General features: G+C 39.6%; 2 protein-coding genes across 2 annotated transcripts in view; both read right to left on the bottom strand.

Moving 5' to 3' along the window:
* Window positions 1-10,848, bottom strand: part of LOC127659583 (macrophage colony-stimulating factor 1 receptor-like) — a 32,012-nt gene extending 21,164 nt beyond the window's left edge. Inside the window, 7 exon segments of the mRNA XM_052149470.1 lie at window positions 1-83; window positions 3,041-3,242; window positions 3,335-3,497; window positions 5,003-5,139; window positions 5,291-5,578; window positions 5,656-5,937; window positions 10,669-10,848. The exon segment at window positions 1-83 is cut by the window's left edge and continues 33 nt beyond it. Of these exon segments, the coding sequence (XP_052005430.1) occupies window positions 1-83; window positions 3,041-3,242; window positions 3,335-3,497; window positions 5,003-5,139; window positions 5,291-5,578; window positions 5,656-5,937; window positions 10,669-10,738 (1,225 nt within the window). The 5' untranslated portion in view covers window positions 10,739-10,848.
* Window positions 10,849-12,543: 1,695 nt separating this feature from the next.
* pdgfrb (platelet-derived growth factor receptor, beta polypeptide) overlaps window positions 12,544-20,000 on the bottom strand; it is a 55,346-nt gene continuing 47,889 nt past the window's right edge. Inside the window, exons 22-24 of the mRNA XM_052149536.1 lie at window positions 18,914-19,019; window positions 18,484-18,740; window positions 12,544-15,344 (exon numbers count right to left, since the gene is read on the bottom strand). Of these exons, the coding sequence (XP_052005496.1) occupies window positions 15,227-15,344; window positions 18,484-18,740; window positions 18,914-19,019 (481 nt within the window). The 3' untranslated portion in view covers window positions 12,544-15,226. The remainder of the gene's footprint in view (window positions 15,345-18,483; window positions 18,741-18,913; window positions 19,020-20,000) is intronic.

Genomic DNA, 20,000 nt, shown 5'->3' on the forward strand with positions numbered 1-20,000 from the left:
TTCTCACGCGACTCGTCACATATAGAGAGTAACGACCCATCTCTAAGAAGTTGAGTCTTTTGAGGAACAGCAGCGCCTCGTACCTACAGGATTAAATACAATCTGTGATATTACATCAAAACACAAACACAAATCTCTGCCTTCGACAGTATGTGTAAAACACAGGATGCCCTTCCTGATGCAACCCTCATTGGCTGGGGGACTCTCACTCACTCACACGGGGCAGTTTAGAGTCTCCAATTCACTTATACCTGCATGTTTTTGGACTTGTGGGGGAAACCGGAGCACCCGGAGGAAACCCACACAAACATGGGGTGAACATGCAGACTCCACACAGAAACGCCCTGGGTGAGCCGGGACTGGAACCCCATATTCTCTATCTCTCTCACTCGCTTGCTCTCTCGCCCGCTCTCTCTCTCTCTCTCTCGCCCGCTCTCTCTCTCTCTCTCTGCTGTTAGGTGACAGAGCTAACCACTGAGCCACCGTGCCACCCCTTTCTCTCTATCTCTCTCTCTCTTTCGCTCGCTGTCTCTCTCAATTCAATTCAATTCAATTGAGCTTTATTGGCATGACTGTGTAAAATAGCACAATATTGCCAAAGCAATAGTAATATACAAACATATATGTAGATAAATAAAAGTGAACAATAAAAAAAACAAACAAACAAAAAAAAACATTTCCATATTATGCATAAATATATCACAATAAATAAAAAAATAAAAAAAAATAAATAAAATAAAAACAAATATATCTATATATATACAATAACAAAAATAAGTATAGAGGCCACCGTGCCACCCCTTTCACTCTCTTTCTCTCTCTCTCTTTCGCCCGCTCGCTCTCTTTCTGCTGTTAGGTGATAGAGCTAACCACTGAGCCACCGTGCCACCCCTTTCTCTCTATCTCTCTGTCTCTCTCGCCCGCTCTCTCTCTCTCTCTGCTGTTAGGTGACAGAGCTAACCACTGAGCCACCGTGCCACCCCTTTCTCTCTATCTCTCTGTCTCTCTCGCCCGCTCTCTCTCTCTCTCTGCTGTTAGGTGACAGAGCTAACCACTGAGCCACCGTGCCACCCCTTTCTCTCTATCTCTCTCTCTCTCTCTCGCTCACTGTCTCTCTCAATTCAATTCAATTCAATTCAATTGAGCTTTATTGGCATGACTGTGTAAAATAGCACAATATTGCCAAAGCAATAGTAATATACAAACATATATGTAGATAAATAAAAGTGAACAATAAAAAAAACAAAAACAAAAAAAAAACATTTCCATATTATGCATAAATATATCACAATAAATAAAAAAAAATAAAAAAAATAAAAAAAAAATAAATAAATAAAAAAAAAAAAAAATATATATATATATATATATATATATATATATATATATATATATATACAATAACAAAAATAAGTATAGAGAGCAGTTTAATGGAACGGAGGGTTCAGCCCTTGTCCCTCATATGATGGCAGGAAGACACATACTGCGCTGCCAGCTGAACACACTCTTCTTTCTCTCCCAAAATATAACACAGTTTGTTTATGAGGCTCGCTTGTTGGAATTGAGGTACAATCTGTGCTATTTGTGTGAAGTAGGCGTCTCTGATGTTTTTATACTCGCTGCACTCAGTGAGGAAGTGCAGCTCGTCCTCTACGGCCCCATCAGTGCAGTGTGGACACAGTCTGAGCTCTCTCTCTCTCCAACTCTGCCTGTGTCGGCCCGTCTCCACACACAGACTGTGCTCACTAATGCCATACTTTGTCAGGAGCTTTCTCTGACCATAATTACTGATTTCAGTCAGGTATGGTGCCAATTTATAATCGGACTTTATTTTGTTGAAATATTTTAATTTATTTAGTTCTCTCTCTCGCCCGCTCTCTCTCTCTCTCTGCTGTTAGGTGACAGAGCTAACCACTGAGCCACCGTGCCACCCCTTTCTCTCTCTCTCTCCCTCTCTCTTTCTCTCTCTCTCTCTCTCTCTCTCTCTCTCTTCGCTCACTCTCTCTTGCCCGCTCTCTCTCTCTTTCTGCTGTGAGGTGACAGAGCTAAGCAGTGAGTCACCGTGCCACCCCTTTCACTCTCTCTCTCTCTCTCTCTTGCTCGCGCGCTCTCTCTCTCGCCCGCTCTCTCTCTCTCTCTCTGCTGTTAGGTGACAGAGCTAACCACTGAGCCACCGTGCCACCCCTTTCTCTCTCTCCCTCTCTCTTTCTCTCTCTCTCTCCTCTCTCTCTCTCTCTCTCTCTCTCTCTCTCTCTCTCTCTCTCTTTCGCTCTCTCTCTCTCGCCCGCTCTCTCTCTCTCTGCTGTTAGGTGACAGAGCTAACCACTGAGCCACCGTGCCACCCCTTTCTCTCTCTCTCTCTCTCTCTCTCTCTCTCTCTCTCTCTCTCTCTCTCTCTCTCTCTCTTTCGCTCACTCTCTCTTGCCCGCTCTCTCTCTCTTTCTGCTGTGAGGTGACAGAGCTAAGCAGTGAGTCACCGTGCCACCCCTTTCACTCTCTCTCTCTCTCTCTCTTGCTCGCGCGCTCTCTCTCTCGCCCGCTCTCTCTCTCTCTCTCTGCTGTTAGGTGACAGAGCTAACCACTGAGCCACCGTGCCACCCCTTTCTCTCTCTCCCTCTCTCTCTCTCTCTCTCTCTCTCTCTCTCTCTCTCTCTCTCTCTTTCGCTCTCTCTCTCTTTCTGCTGTGAGGTGACAGAGCTAAGCAGTGAGTCACCGTGCCACCCCTTTCTCTCTCTCTCTTTCAAGATTATGTATAGTTTTTATAGATTGTTTTGGTTTAGTGCCATTTTCCTTTTTAACATCAACCTTTTTTCAATTGAATTTCAATTAATTTATAGCACTTTTTACAACACATGTTTATTTCCTCACAAATATTTACGATTTTAAACTTCTAGACCTTCCTGTCTATGTTTTGCTTTGCAAATCTTCACAATATCACTGTGTATAAAATATGCTAAATAAATGAACTTTAAATAGCAAAAAACTGTCTTTTAAATATCATCAATGAACTAACAGGAAGGACCCCAAGTATTGTGTATTTTACCTGTTGTTATAGCTGTAGAACCTGTGCTCAGGAACAGATGCATTGTGGGATGTTGGAGTCTCCCAGCGGTGTGATGTCAGAGGAGGATACGCTTCGATCAAGACCCCGAGATCAACATCATCTCCTTCACTGACCTCGATGGACAGACCGCTGTGAGTGACTTCAGACGAGAGCTTCGGCGAGAGACGGACGTACGGCTCATCTGTCAATCAAAGCACACATTAAAAACCGCTTGATGGTTTTAAAGGAATTCAACATCAATACAAACGAGAACGTTTTCTCTCTTGTTCTCACCTACAACGAGCAGGTGAGTTGTGGAGCGGTTTGCTCCGGCTTCGTTCTGTCCCGTACACGTGATGTTTCCCGAATCAGACAGCTGAACAGCAGGAATGGTCAAAATGCTCTCGATGGCCAAACGATTTCCTTTCGACACAAGGTTCACCTTTGCTCGTGGCAACTGGGAGCGACCGAAAATAACTTCAGATGCTTACAATCATCAGATAAAAAAAACGTCTGGTTCATATGTTTAAAACTCATTTTCTCTGTAACCTTAGCAGCATCACATCGGTCACTTTGTGCTGAACACGCCCACTTGTACGTGCTTTATAAAGACATTTAAATTGAATACAGTATATACACACACACACACACACACAAGGGCGTAGCAGCCACGGGGGACACGTCCCCCACACTCTTTGGACTGGGAAGAGAAATTGGCCTGTGATTTTATATAGCAACTGGCCCAAAAGTTGAGCGGTGGGGGGTGTTAGCTGTCCTTTCTGCATGGCGCCATTTTGTGGTACGTTCTGCATAACGGGGTGGCTCATTTTAGCTTATCGTGGCCCATTTCGCAGCCGACCCGCTCGGTTCTCCCGATGACCAGAGACCAGAGAAATGGTCACTGAATTATTGAACCAATTTTGGTGAACATATTCAAAACACTCGAGCCACTTCCTTATTGCTGCTAATTTTGCTCAATTTTGCAATACTTGAATCTTTAAAATACTACAAATATTAAAGGAGACCTATTTTGCCCCTTTTTACAAGATGTAATAAGTCTCGGGTGTCCCCAGAATGTGTCTGTGAAGTTTCAGCTCATGGATCATTTATTACATCATGTTATAAACGCCTCTTTTTGGGTGGAATCAAAAACACGCTGATTTTGTGTGTGTCTCTTTAAATGCAAATGAGCTGCTGCTCCCCGCCCCTTTCTGGAAGAGGGCTGTGCCTTTACAGCTTGTGCTTCGGTTACTACAGCAACAACAAATCAGAACCGATATGACTGACAGCGTAAATACGGGAGTTCAGGCAGGGCTGGACATAGCAACCGGCCCAAAAGTTGAGTGGGGGGAGGGGGGTGTTCGCTGTCCTTTTCTGCACATCGCGGCACCGTTTTGTGGTCCTTTCTGCATAACGTGGCAGCGTTATGCATAACGTTTTAGTTTATCGCGGCCCATTCGGCCAGTTTCACGGCTGACCCACCGGCCCGCTCGGTTCTCCCGATGGCCATCCGCCCCTGATCGGCCCAAAAGTGCGTTGGCCCACCGGGAAAATGCCCGCTATGCCAGATAACCAGTCCAGCTTGTCCACTGCGTCTTCAGTGACTCTGATGCCGGGAGTACATGAAGACTCTTATGATCACTTAGCAACAACAGACACTTATGAGACATTATTCTTCACTGTATCTGCTCCAGGACTGTGTGTACATCACTCAGGGGAGGAGCTATGATAATAGGGCGGAGTCCGTCACCAGTTGTGGGCGTGGCTTGCACTAACGTGACGTCACTTTAGAGCAGAAAGGAAAACCGTTGATGTCCCCCACTTTTAAAATGACTGCTACGCCCCTGTATATACATATATATATTTCTGTGCTCATATGGACAACATTTTAACGGCATGCCAGCAAAAACTCATACAGGGTTTCATGTGTTGTAATCAGAGTCAGCATGTCAAAGGTCATACCTTTCGAGAGGTGTGAGTCCAGGTGACATTGTAGTTAAAGTTTGGGTTGTTTGTGGTACAACTGATCTGCAATTTCTCTCCAACCAGTTTCACATACTGGTTTCTCTTCAGGAACACATACGGTGGGGAACGCAACCCTAAAAGCAATTATGAGTGACTGTAATAGCATTTAATGACATTCTCCTTTTATAGTCATTGATGGGAAGTTGTTGTTTTACAGCATTGAAGATTTCATACATTTTGACATTCTGGAATTCTTTTGATTATGCAAATCTGGACTGAACTTACTCTCTCCAACGGTCACAGAGAAGATCTTAGACAGTTTCTGGACTCCCCGAATTCGAGCGCTGCACATGTAGTCAGCGGTGTAACTGGGGTGAACGTTCCTAATCAGAACGCCCTTCCTGGGGTCAAAGGTCACATTCATGCCGGAGGGCACCGCGGAGCCGTTTTCCATCCGCAGCGTGAAGTCTGTGGCATTGGGGTCGGTGAGAAGACACGGCAACGTCAGATCTTCACCTTCTTTAAGGACGTACATCATGGGCGTATTCGTTGTCTCAAAGAGAACTTTAGAATCTGTAAACGACAGGTTAAACTCCTAAATGTTGATCAGTTCATGGCTCAATCCTGTTAAAGAGAATTTCTGTACTCACCCCTGACAAACACATGAACAGAGGACGACAAGCTTGAATGGTTTCCGTTCGTGTAAACACACTTGTAAGTGCCTGTGACGGTCACAGAGGCTTTGTCCACGCGGAAACTCCGGATGTTTCCGACTGCTTCGGAGATGTATTTTTTGAGTTTGGGCAGTCGTATAATCCACGTGACTGGACCGTCCCCCTCGCAGGTCAAAAGAAGAGGAGATCCAGTGTCGAGAATCACGTCAGAGCTCGTCAGAACTTCAGAGTTCACGGAGATCTTGGGTTGAGACCAACCTGTCAATTAAACAGCAGAAAGGATCAAGAACATATGGGTTAAAAACTTGTTTACCAAACTAGATTGCAAAGTCTTAAAGCACAAGGCACCCCCGGACAGTCAAGGGCCCCCTGGTAATCAAGGGCCCCTGGGCACTTGCCCCATTGGCCAAGTCGGTAATCCGTCCGTGTGTAAAATCTGAGCACAGTTTGAGACATTTCTGAGATCTCTGAAACTCTAGAGAGGCGATACATGAGATTTCTGCTGTCTTTTTCACACCTGAGGTGTACGAGATTGCAGTAAAATCTCTGTTGCTCTATACAGGTACTCTGGAGGTATTAAAGATCTAATTTTTGTGATTTTGCGTGCTCATCAAATTGGAGCAATCCCTGTTTTGCCCATTACCCTGATATTGCTTGTGTGTTTAACCTTGTGCAACTCTGCGTCCACATGCGTGGACGTTGTATTTTGGCTCTGCTATATGCAACACATCATTTAAATTAATAAAAACCGACTGAATACTGTCCACAAGACTCTAGACTGTCATTTAAGAGTTAAACTTCTGCCGCACGAGTCACAACAGCATGGCGTCAATTTATGTGAAGCGCTTCTACAGGCGCAGAGCCAACAAAAGTGCCTCTGGTCAGAAATCTCTTCAAGTTTTTTCATTAAAACCTGTTTGGTTGTAAAGAGTAGCGTCTCTAGTTTCGTTTGATATGCCGCTTTAAAAAATCTGTTCATTTTTCACGCATCAGCGCGCCGATCAACATGATGTCCACATATGTGGACATTAGTAAAATCATTCCTATATACAGTATGTACTGTGCATTATCCTATTGAGGATAAATGGGTTCATCCAAAAAATTGGAAAATGTGTCTTTCAGAGGCTTTATATGGAGTTAGGATGAAAATAAGATGCATTTCAAACTGTTCTGAGACCAGTGCAGACAGACAGCACACTGGAGGTTAAGTCATGCACTAAATAGGGAGCAAGGGAGCATCCTATAGCTCTCCTATAACTGTTCTGAGACCAGTGCAGACAGACAGCACACTGGAGGTTAAGTCATGCACTAAATAGGGAGCAAGGGAGCATCCTATAGCTCTCCTATAACTGTTCTGAGACCAGTGCAGACAGACAGCACACTGGAGGTTAAGTCATGCACTAAATAGGGAGCAAGGGAGCATCCTATAGCTCTCCTATAACTGTTCTGAGACCAGTGCAGACAGACAGCACACTGGAGGTTAAGTCATGCACTAAATAGGGAGCAAGGGAGCATCCTATAGCTCTCCTATAACTGTTCTGAGACCAGTGCAGACAGACAGCACACTGGAGGTTAAGTCATGCACTAAATAGGGAGCAAGGGAGCATCCTATAGCTCTCCTATAACTGTTCTGAGACCAGTGCAGACAGACAGCACACTGGAGGTTAAGTCATGCACTAAATAGGGAGCAAGGGAGCATCCTATAGCTCTCTATAACTGTTCTGAGACCAGTGCAGACAGACAGCACACTGGAGGTTAAGTCATGCACTAAATAGGGAGCAAGGGAGCATCCTATAGCTCTCCTATAACTGTTCTGAGACCAGTGCAGACAGACAGCACACTGGAGGTTAAGTCATGCACTAAATAGGGAGCAAGGGAGCATCCTATAGCTCTCCTATAACTGTTCTGAGACCAGTGCAGACAGACAGCACACTGGAGGTTAAGTCATGCACTAAATAGGGAGCAAGGGAGCATCCTATAGCTCTCCTATAACTGTTCTGAGACCAGTGCAGACAGACAGCACACTGGAGGTTAAGTCATGCACTAAATAGGGAGCAAGGGAGCATCCTATAGCTCTCTATAACTGTTCTGAGACCAGTGCAGACAGACAGCACACTGGAGGTTAAGTCATGCACTAAATAGGGAGCAAGTGAGCATCCTATAGCTCTCCTATAACTGTTCTGAGACCAGTGCAGAGAGACAGCACACTGGAGGTTAAGTCATGCACTAAATAGGGAGCAAGGGAGCATCCTATAGCTCTCCTATAACTGTTCTGAGACCAGTGCAGACAGACAGCACACTGGAGGTTAAGTCATGCACTAAATAGGGAGCAAGTGAGCATCCTATAGCTCTCCTATAACTGTTCTGAGACCAGTGCAGACAGATAGGGGGTGCCATTGGTGCCGAATTGGACCATCGGCCACCCCATTGGCCACCCCACTCGTAATTGCCGTTTTTTGGCACAATTTAGTTCTTTTGAGGTGAAAACATCTCTGTACAAATGTACAAACTTCACAATATCTAGAGAAATGAAAGCGAAGTGTTGTGCAGAGGAGTGTTTGGTCAGAAAACACAAAGCAACGAGCCAAACATCCTGATCCCTCTCTCGCTTCTGCTTTCCATCTGACACATCGATGGGATCATTCACAGAATACATTTCGCACAGAGTGTGAACTCATATAAGAAACTCCATGTTTGTGTTTTGCGTTTCATTCGATTGATCTCTGAAACTATAACTCGTCCAAAACCCGCTATAGAATAATGAAATGTATTCTTGTCATGAAATTGCACCATCACAACCCCTCCAGAAAGACATAGATCAGGTAATCGAATTGTTTGCTGTAGAACGTGCCAAGTTAAATACAAAACTCAAAGGGGAGTGTCTTCATATTTTTAAGGACACTCTTAACCTTTTCATAAGTAGGGTCCAAATTCCCCTGCAGTACCCCCTGGAGTGAGTTATCTTTGCATGTGACACTGCACAGCCTGTAGAGGGGGGAAGTGTCACGGTTATATAGAGTATAAAATACTGTATATAATATAGTGAACATGTGAACAAATGGGTTATGTGTGCTGTGCTGTTTTAGTTTAATTAATTTCATTTTTATAGCTGTAAAAAACATCTCAGACATTGTGTGTGCGTGAGTGAGTGTGCGTGAGTGTGGATGTGTGTGTGTGTGTGTGTGTGTGTGTGTGTATGTGTGTGCGTGAGATGTGTGTGTGTGTTCGTGTGTGTGTGTTTGTGTGTGTGTGTGTGTGTGTGCGTGAGGTGTGTGTTTGTGTGTGTGTGTGTGTGCGTGAGGTGTGTGTGTTTGTGTGTTTTTGTGTGTGTGTGTGTGTGTGTGTGTATGTGTGTGCGTGAGATGTGTGTGTGTTCGTGTGTGTGTGTTTGTGTGTGTGTGTGTGTGTGTGTGTGTATTGTGTGTGAGTGTGTGTCTGTTTGTGTGTTTGTTTGTGTGTGTGTTCGTGTGTGTGTGTGTGAGATATGTGTGTTTGTGTGTGAGGGTGTGAGTGTATGTGCAAGTGTTTGTGTGTGTGTGTGTTTTTGTATGTGTGTGTGTGTGACAAGCACTAATGTAAACAGACTTGGCTGCGTGCATCAGATAATCTCACTCGATCAGCATGTTTTCACTGTGAATATACAAGTTTAAACTGTTATCGTGGTGCTTTTGAGAAGGTTTGGCTCTCCGTTTCAGAAAACAAACATATTATATGCCTGAAAAGACTATTTGAGTTGCTGTTTGTGTGAATGAAAACTGCATCTGCACCTAATCAGCAGACGTGGCTGCGTGCATGGGAAGATTACGTTTAGATATGATGGCTGTGCATATACAAACTGTGAACTCTTATTGTGGTACTTTGTTGACAATTTATCTGTTTGTTACATAAAATAAACATGTGCTTGAAAAGACTCTTTGAAGATCTGTTTGACGACACGACAACCGCTATTAATAGTGGCATAGTGGGCTAAAGCACATAACTGGTAACTGGTAATCAGAATGTTGCTGGTTAGATCCCCACAGTCACCACCATTGTGTCCTTGAGTAAGACACTTAACTCCAGGTTGCTCCGGGGGGATTGTCCCTGTAATAAGTGCACTGGAAGTCGCTTTGGATAAAAGCATCTGCCAAATGCATAAATGTAAATGTAAATGGGGCCCAGTTATTAACGATGACATATCAGTATGTATGAAAGAGTTAACAGACACACTCTCTTAATTACTCATTACTTGAACTCTACAACAAACACTCAAAACACACAATCTGTAGTAAACACTGAGCCGTCTGTAATCACTAATTAACCCAACACATGTCAATTAACACATTACTGGCTTGTTTGAACTAATTAGAACTGAAAGATTTTCTTGGTAAGTATTTTATTGTCTTGTCTTCCAGTAAAAATATCATAAAGTGACCAAAAAACCAGCTATTGAATAATCTTTCCACAGATCTTTACGATTATTGTGACAACGTTTCAAGAACAATCTACAAACGACACAATCAGATCATCAGACTGGAAACATTTCTGCATGTCTTATAAAGATACTCTGTGGCGTTATACACCGATAAGAGTGTAAAACACAACAGTTGGCCTTAAATATCTTCTTAAATCAAAGCAATTCCACATAGATCACATCTCATGAATAATATCTCTCAAAATATGATCAAAAAAGTCTCTCGACATGCAATGATCAAAACGAGCACTGATACATTTTAGAAACATCTAGAGACAGTTGCATGTTCAGATGTTTCTCCTAAAGTCTTCCTGAACAGATCTAAAGCTGTCAAACGAATAAGGAGAGCGTCACTCGTGTGACCTCTGACCTTTGTATCTTGATCAGATCTGAGCACATCTTGTGAGACTCTCTCGAGACACATGTGAGGAGCAGGAGACTCTCCGTTTGCTCCGTTTCATCTTGTTATTACAGAGATCTCAGTTGTGTGTCTCTGTCCGTCAGGACCGCAGTAACAGAAGTGATGAGACTCTTACCGTGGGCCCGACAGTCCAGGAGCCCCATGATGAAAAGGACCACAAACATCTCGCAGCGCTTCCTCTTCATCAGTTTATCTTTAACAGTTTGTCTTCAGTGTGTGGAGATTTGCTCACAGAAATAAGAAATGATTCATCTGTCCTTCAAGGCAGACTTCTCATTTGTGTAAAACAGGATGTGACAAGATTGGAAAATCAGCTGACCCAGCGAAAATCCTACAAATATAATTGTTAAAAACGTTCAATTAAAGTGAATTAAAAATCCTGCAAACAGATGACGTTAATCATTCATCCAGTTCAAATAAATGCCTTAATTAACATCTTAATTCCCAGTAAAATCTGTAAATATCCTTAAAACAAGATACATAAACTTGAGAAGAAAAATTGCGTAAAACAACAAAACTTTTCAGAGAAAATGACATAAATTAAGTTTATTTTTTTCTTACCGGACCAGCAGATTGTCGTTGTACTGTGAGTATAAACTTACAGTCAAATATTGTAACAATTCTGTTTTTTAGATGCATAAATTATGATTTTACCATATGGTAAAATCATAATTTATGCATCTAAAAACAGAATTAAGGCATTTATATTCCGTACATTTGTATTGTTTGAAAGTTTAGAAGCTCTACTTTATAATGCATGTAGACATTATGACCAAAACTGAACAAGTGCTTTAAAATTTACTGACAATTTTTGATCATTTATAAAAAAAAAAAGGGCACTATATGTATTATTGCAATAAGTAAAAATATCAAACTCATCAAATATTCATGTGTCATATCTTGTTTGAACGATCTTAAGAAGTAAAATACAACCAGACTATTTGTTTTAATCATAGAAACAAATATAGCGAGAAACAGCTAAATATATATATATATATATATTATAATTATGTTGGTGTTGTTTGTATGCTGCGTTTTGACTTATAAGTTCAAGAAAAATAAACGGAACATAAAATCTCACATATGATTATTTAGAGTCTGTGATTATCTTTCAATCGAGTCCACACACAAGATAATCAGATGTATAGATCATTAGATAATCCACATGAAGCACAATGTTACATATGACCACCAGGAGATGGGGCCAAATACACGACACAGACTCAATGATGACTCAAATGACACAGAATGAAACTCATTCTGTGAAATCTCATGACTAAAATCATGTCTGCATGCTATGCAAACCTTTAGTCATTGTTGTGTTTGCATGTGTAATTAGTTCTTATGTACAATTATTATCTTTTATTTGTTTGGAGATGTTTTTGGACACTATGATTAATTATATTTGTAATGTTGTAACTTTTGATTGCTTTGACGGATCAACACAAAATCTTTCTCAGGTACAGTTGACATGATTGGGAACAAAACAAAAGCAGATTTTTGGAGCTTCCTTATTTACATCCAGAGATATATCATGTAAAAAATAAAAATATGGATAAAACTACATTTTTGGCTCATTTTGTGTGTGTTTCTTAGGCTGACTGTCTCAAAATGTATCATAATCTATTATTAAAAAATGTGAACAGTTTTCTTTACACCGATACCAAACATCTTACACTACTTGTTTTGTTTTTTGTTGAAAAAATGACATTTTTTAAAAAACCTTCAGAGTTTATAAGGGAACTGAAGTCATCATTTGACCTTTTGTAGTTACTACGGTTATAAACAATACATTTTTAAAGCGAAAAGCCTACATTTATAATTCTAGAAGTTTAGTAGGCTATACCAAGTTTATAATATTTAATAAAATAAATGGAAGTGAAGTGTAAAATATACAGGCATCGAAATTACATCCCATTATCCCTGAAACATCCTGAAGTCTTCTTCTGGGGAACTTTACAGGCTCAAAGAACAACAGAGGAATGAGTCGTTATCACAGTTTTCATTTTTATTGTACATAATATGCTTAAAAGAAAAAAGTACAAAATATCTCTACAAAAATATACTTGTAAACATACATAAAGCTTTGGTACCTTAGAGTAGAGTGTGTAACTTTACTATGTAATACATGTATTGAATTGTGCAGTTTAATAAGGCCTCGTGCATACAGACAACTAGTGTTACAATCAAGAAAAACAAGATAAAACTGTAATTATAAAGTGTTTGCATGATTTAATCATTGTGCAAGAGGATTTCAAATTTGATGGCATGTATATATTACGTATTATTGGGTCTTATTCATTTAAAAACGAAAACCTGGGATGCTGTACAGTTTAATCTCAGATATATCGAGGGTTCTGACACCCAAAAACATACTTCATGTGCTTAGGATGGAAAAAAACACCAACTTTCTGATTGTAATGCACCACGACTTTGATCATTTGGAATCGTATATTGTTATTAGGGACGCAACTTGATTACAAAACCCCAAAAAACATTCGCTGGATAACCTATCCTTCTGTTCAGTCTGGGTTCCCTTTATGCAAAGTAATAAAAAATACAATTAAAATCACATATAATCACTTACATTTGTGTTTAGTCAGTTTGCTTCCATTATCCATTAAAAGTTAAAGTGCAGTTTTGCAACAAGTATCTTTAAAAAGAATTATAATTTGCTAAAATCTAAAATAGAAATATGTAGCCTGAATAGAATACACAATTTGAACGTTTTGCTAAATAATCTGAGCAGAGAATGAATTTTAACTCAAAACGCACAAAATGTAAAATCTACTGATTCATATCAGATAATAACTCATAAAACACATAATTACAAAAGTACATGAACTGATTGTAGCTTTGCCTTCAGCGGTTCATATTACTGCATTGTACCATTTTATTAAAACAAGAATACAAACATTTAAAGTTTGTCATTATCTGGTTCTTGCTCAGACCTTCACAGACGGTCCTTTAACACTTTAAACTGTGGAATAATTGCCAAAAATGGGTCTAATTTTTCAGAGAACCCCCCAAATAAACCAAAAAGACTTGTGAATAATATTGTATGTGTTTATAATCTTATGATATGTTTCCCCCCATATTTGTAAGCATGTAATTCTGGTTCTGTTCACTCTATCTCACTTTGAAAAGTCTCATTTTATTCCACTAGGTGGCAGCAAACACTATAAAAAACATTATTTACTCAATCACATTCCATCACAATGCACAGATGTGAACTGTAGGGGGCACTCTAACACATATGAGCCCTCAGAGATGTGCTCGTCCATAGACATTCAGTCTAATGTTCAGTTCAAGCAACACCCTCATTATTTCATTGAATATCTCGGCCTCTGAGTGGACTACAAGCTCAATCTAGGGGTCATTAGAAAGCTGAGATCCTCCCCTTTGTGATAATATAACATTATAATTTCATAACTGTATCATCAAAACTCAAAAACATACTTTTTTGATGATTTGATTAGCATGCTTTTCCTGCTGGGTGGCATATTTGGACATCTAAGCTATAGCATTGGATTATTCACATAAGCTCACAGACAAGTCAACAATGGCTAATTTATTAAAGAACTTCCTAAGGTAATAGCAGATATATTGTTTGTGGCTATTTGGGGCTTACAGCAGCTGTTATCTGAGCATAAAAGAGACGTTTGTAATTGATAACTTACAGACATCATATTTCACTTTGTGATTATTTTTTTATATATTTCAAACTGTGTTATTAGGGCAACAAAATAAACTATACAGTCATGTTCCTGAGAATTAGAGCTTTCATTTGCTATATAACTTGTCCATTTAGGTGCTGTATGAGGGACTTTTATTTTCATATAACATTTCTACCCCATTACCTCTAGGGGGCGCTAATTGTCAACGTGAATGTTTTGAAGCCTTATTTTGTTATTTTAAGTAACATAAATGCAGAAGTGATGGTATCTCTGAAAAGAACAGACTCTAAGCTTTCAAATGAGACCTCATATGCCTGACTTACAGTATGTATACGGAGACTTTAACGGTTTAAACGTTTTGACCCGCCGATGGGTCCATATATTTTAAGAGGTAAAACATGTATATTGGACATCAAGTGGAGCAACACAGTACCGTAATTGCTTATCGTACAAAGGTAAACAAAAATATCCTTAACATCAAACATTTCAATGTATTAATTTGATTTATTATTGTTTTCTAAATGTCTCTTGAATGCTCTGGTTAGTCAATAATTCGGTGGACAAAACACGTTGTTGTCGGCACAATCCATGTTTACTCGCACCGCAAGTGAATTGTGCATTTAGTCTCGATTGTATTTTCTATGAGCTTGTTTTTGAGAATGAGGTCGTGTCACACAACCTGTCCATGTTGAAATCTGTCCAATTTGACTAGTTTGTACCAAGAGAAAGATTTTCACTTGTAAGATAAGGTTAATTACTTTGCCTTCCCAACTATGCACGATTATATGATTTTATCCGCATTCAGCATCTCACCTGCGATACATTTGGGTGGCGACTCACCAGTCGAGAATAACTGCTCTAAAAGTATATACAATTTTGAGAAAGTCTTTGATATCTGATGTATTTTTGCACAGATGTTTTCCACAGATGTACAAAAGTGTCTAATAATCAGCTCAAAATGCGAATTTTCACTTCTCAGTGACAGGAAGTTGGATGTCACAGGAAGCTCTCCTCCACATCTGGAGTTCCAGAAAGTTCCGGCAGCAGCTCCTCTCGCTCGGGTTCAGTACTCGGGGTTTCCATGGAGACCGTCTCCTCATCAGAGCTCAAGGAGCTGTGGGAGGGAGAGAGAGAGAGAGAGAGAGAGAGAGAGAGAGAGAGAGAGAGAGAGAGAGACCTGTAACTAGAGCAGCTTCTTCAAACAGCATTACGAGTTTTGGGCTAAGTGGAGATCAGGTGCTCAGATCCCTCAGATGTGTATGCTGGGCCAAACTAATCAAAATTAAATAATTAAATAAATCATAATAATTTTATAAATTGAAAAGAAAAACGATAAAATCATTACATTAATCATTTAATCACTAAATACATAAATAAGTGTCACTTTTATTACATTTTATTGGAGGGCCAAAATACTTAAAATTATGTCAATAATATAATATTAAAATAAATAAATAAATAAGTAATATTAATGAAAACTATAAAACATTTAAATTATTCATTAAATCAAAAAGTACATCAATAAATGTCCCTTATATTTAATTGTTATGGTGGGCCAGATTAATCAAAATCAAATCAATCAATAAATAAATCATTAAAAAACGATAAAATAACTAAATTAATAATTAAATCACTAAATAAATCAATGAGTGTCCCTTTTATTTCATTATATTGGAGGGCCAAATTATTCAATATTAAGTCAATAATTTCATATAAAAATAAATAAATAAAATAAATAAATCATGAAAAACTTTAAAATAATTAAATTGTTCATTACATTACAAAGTACATCAATAAAAGTCCCTTATCTAATTTTTTTATGGAGGGTAAATAAATATTCAAATATATAATTATAAAAAAAAAAACTAAAATTATTAAATAAATCCTTAAATCATTAAATACATCAATACATTTCCCTTTTTATATTTAATTGTAATGGAGGGCCAAATTACTCAAAATTAATAAAATAAATAAATATTAAAATAAATAATCATTAAATCACTATATAAACCATTAAATGTCTCTTACTTTATTTTAGCATTAGATTGCATCCATTTTAATTTGAGCATTATCCTTGAGTTGATTTCTCATCTAAGCATGCGCTTCGTGTTTTTTTGTTTTCAGGGTTACTGCTATCGGCCCATCAGTCCTCAGCGGGCATCAGCTTTTAAAATCAGGTCCATTTTAGGTGCTGAGCGTGGCACAATAAGAGATTTTCAGATGAAGTTGCCAACCAAAATGTTGATGTACTCCTACTGTGAAAGTGTCGCCCAGTATCGATCGATAGCCGTAAGCCTGAAAATAAAAGATCCGACATTCACACTCTAATGAGAAATCAACTCAAAGATAATGCTGAAATGGAATACAAGGGACATTTATTGATTTATTCAGCAATTAAATGATTAATTTAATTATTTTCTAGGTTGTTTTTATTTTATTATGTATTTAATAATTTACTTAAATATTTAAATTATTATTTACAGATTCAATTTTTTTGCAATTTGGCCCCGCCATAAAATGGTGTGTGTGTGTATATATATATATATATAATTTTAAAACTAGAAAAGAACAAAGTTTTAGGATATTTTAATGAAAAAAAATAGTATGCAAAATACAAAATACAAGCATGTTCATAAGTCTCAGACTTTGTGTGTATATGGATTGTTGACAAATAAAGTCATCCAAGGTGATAAAAGGAGGAATCTTCTAAAAGTCTAGTTTAAAACAAATGTGTCAATTTTGTAGCAATGTAATCTTTGTATCCATTTTGGTTTTTGTATAAATATATATATATATACATATTTTTAATGTATAAAAATATAAGTGGTGTAGCCGTCAAATAAAAGGTATTTCAATACTTGCTCCTTAAAACCACGAGCATCCACAACTTCGTCAAAAAAGCTTCAAAAGTATTTAATATGAATATCTGAGTCACGAATATCAAGAAGTGTTTTTAGGGTTACTCCATTTGACCTGAACAAAATGTGCCTTCTCATAAAAACATAAAACTGAAATATCTGACATTTCTAAAAAAGATAATAATAGAATTTTTTAAAAAACACACACGCAGTCATGAGGGTCTAAACGTTTTTTTCAGTTTTAATCTTTTCTTATTTTCAACTCAATGGCGACCTGTTTGTTGGTTACACTCCCTAAACGAATGTAACATTTTTATTATTTAGAAATAAACGTTTTCAGGGGGTCTGGGTATCTCAGCGAGTGTTGTCGCTGACTATCACACCTGGAGTCGTGAGTTTGAATCCAGGTTGTGCCGAGTGACTCCAGCCAGGTCTCCTTAGCAACCAAATTAGCCTGGTTGCTAGGGAGGGTAGAGTCACATGGACTAACCTCCTCGTGGTGGTGATTAGTGGTTCTCGCTCTCAATGGGGCGTGTGGTGAGTGACTCCAGTCAGGTCTCCTTAGCAACCAAATTAGCCTGGTTGCTAGGGAGGGTAGAGTCACATGGACTAACCTCCTCGTGGTGGTGATTAGTGGTTCTCGCTCTCAATGGGGCATGTGGTGAGTGACTCCAGTCAGGTCTCCTTAGCAACCAAATTAGCCTGGTTGCTAGGGAGGGTAGAGTCACATGGGGTAACCTCCTCGTGGTGGTGATTAGTGGTTCTCTCAATGGGGCGTGTGGTGAGTTGTGTGTGGATCGTGGAGAGTAGCATGAGCCTCCACATGCTGTGAGTCTCCGCGGTGTCATGCATAACGAGTCACGTGATAAGATGCGCGGATTGACGGTCTCAGATGCGGAGGCAACTGAGACTCGTCCTCCACCACCCGGATTGAGGCGAGTAACCGCGCCACCAAGTAGTGGGGATTGGGCGTTCCAAATTGGGAGAAAAAAAGAAAAAAAAAAAAAAGAAAAGTTTTCCAGACTAGTTGCCAAGGAAAACTTTCAGTCTCCAGACTTTAAACTAGTAGACTTAAATATATTCAATACATTTTTGTGTGAATTGCATTTTTCATTGCTTGTCACGTCATTGACCCTAATATAGTTTATCATATAAATGCACATTAAAGGATATAGGAATAGGAATAGTTTATTTAAAAGCAGCCAGCATGTGCTCTCATTCTTAAGCAAAAAATTGCCCTCATCTCCAAAAAATTGGGATTATTCATAAGTTATTTTATCTTTAATAAAAACAGAAATGAGTCTGCTGCAGAGGAAGAGCTGACTTGTCATTTCCCTTCATCCGCTGTGGTTTATACACAGTTGTATTTTTACTCACACAGGAAGCAAGTGTTACCTCGAGGGGATTTCTGCCAGCACCAGGCCGTATGCAACCTCTTCCTCTGGCTTCGGGTCAGGGATGGGAATGATGTACTCGTTGTGCGGAGCGTCTGTGGTCGGGCTCAGGTTGGAGTCTGGAGGAAACGGTGAGGAGGGAGACTCAGGAGACCCAGGAGAGAAGGTGCCCGGAAACGGAGAGGGGACCTGCGGCTTCACACGAGCCACTGCTGGGTGATCGCTCTTCAGAAAACTGTCGTTCACATGAGAGTATCGCTAACAGAGAGAGAGAGGAGAGATTTGAGAATGTGTGTTTATTTGTGGTTTGGTGAGGTGAGATTTCAGCTCCGAATTACATATTGATAATGATCAGGAATATTAAAATGAGGATTTGTTGCAAACTCTGAGGTGAACGAGGAAATGAAACATAAAGTGAACATGAAAGAAACCTTTTTATATCCGTCTGAGAGCATGTTCCCCATCGTGTGCACCAGAAAGGAGAACTCGGGCCGCTTCTCAAACTTCTCATCCCAACATTTCCTCATGACCTCATAACTGAGAACAACATAAAGAACTTTCAGTGCAAACACACATAATATAACCTCATTCTGAGAGCACACCTTTATCTAGAGATATTATTTACTCTATCACATTCCCTCACAATATACAGATGTGAACTGTAGGTGGCGCTCAAACGCATTTCAGCCAGTAACAGGTGTGCTCGCCCATAGACATTCAGTCTAATGTTTAGTTCAAGCACTACCCTTGTTGTTTCATCCAATATCTCGGCCTCTGAGTGGACTACAAGCTCAATCTGGGTGTCATTAGAAAGATGAGATCCTCCCCTTTGTGATGATAAATAACCTATTATCTGATGATTTGATTAGCTGATGATTTTATGCTTTTCCTGCTGGATGGCATATTTTATTCTGGACATCTACATTTACATTTACACATTTGGCAGACGCTTTTATCCAAAGTGACTTACAGTGCACTTATTACAGGGACAATCCCCCCCGGAGCAACCTGGAGTTAAGTGCCTTACTTAAGGACACAATGGTGGTGACTGTGGGGATCAAACCAGCAACCTTCTGAGTACCAATGTATTATACAGTGCACTTATTACAGGGACAATCCCCCCCGGAGCAACCTGGAGTTAAGTGCCTTACTCAAGGACACAATGATGGTGGCCGTGGGGATTGAACCTGCGACCTTCTGATTACTTCCGATGTGCTTTAGCCCACTACGCCGCCACCACCCCACATCTAAGATATAACATTGAATTATTCACCCAAGCAAGCTCACAGACAAGTAAAACATGGCTCATTTTTTAGAAAGCTCCTTAAGGTAAACTCAGATATAAAGTTTTTAGGTATTTGGGGCTATCTTACAGCAGCAGTGATCAGTGCATAAAAGAGCCGTTTGTATTTGATGCCTTACAGAAATCATATTTCACTTAGTGATTCTTATGAATATAGAGTCATAGTCAAACATTATATACAGTCTCATTCCTGGAAATGAGAGCTTTCATTTGAT

The sequence above is a fragment of the Xyrauchen texanus genome, chromosome 19 (genome assembly GCF_025860055.1).
Source record: "Xyrauchen texanus isolate HMW12.3.18 chromosome 19, RBS_HiC_50CHRs, whole genome shotgun sequence".
NCBI lineage: Eukaryota > Metazoa > Chordata > Actinopteri > Cypriniformes > Catostomidae > Xyrauchen > Xyrauchen texanus.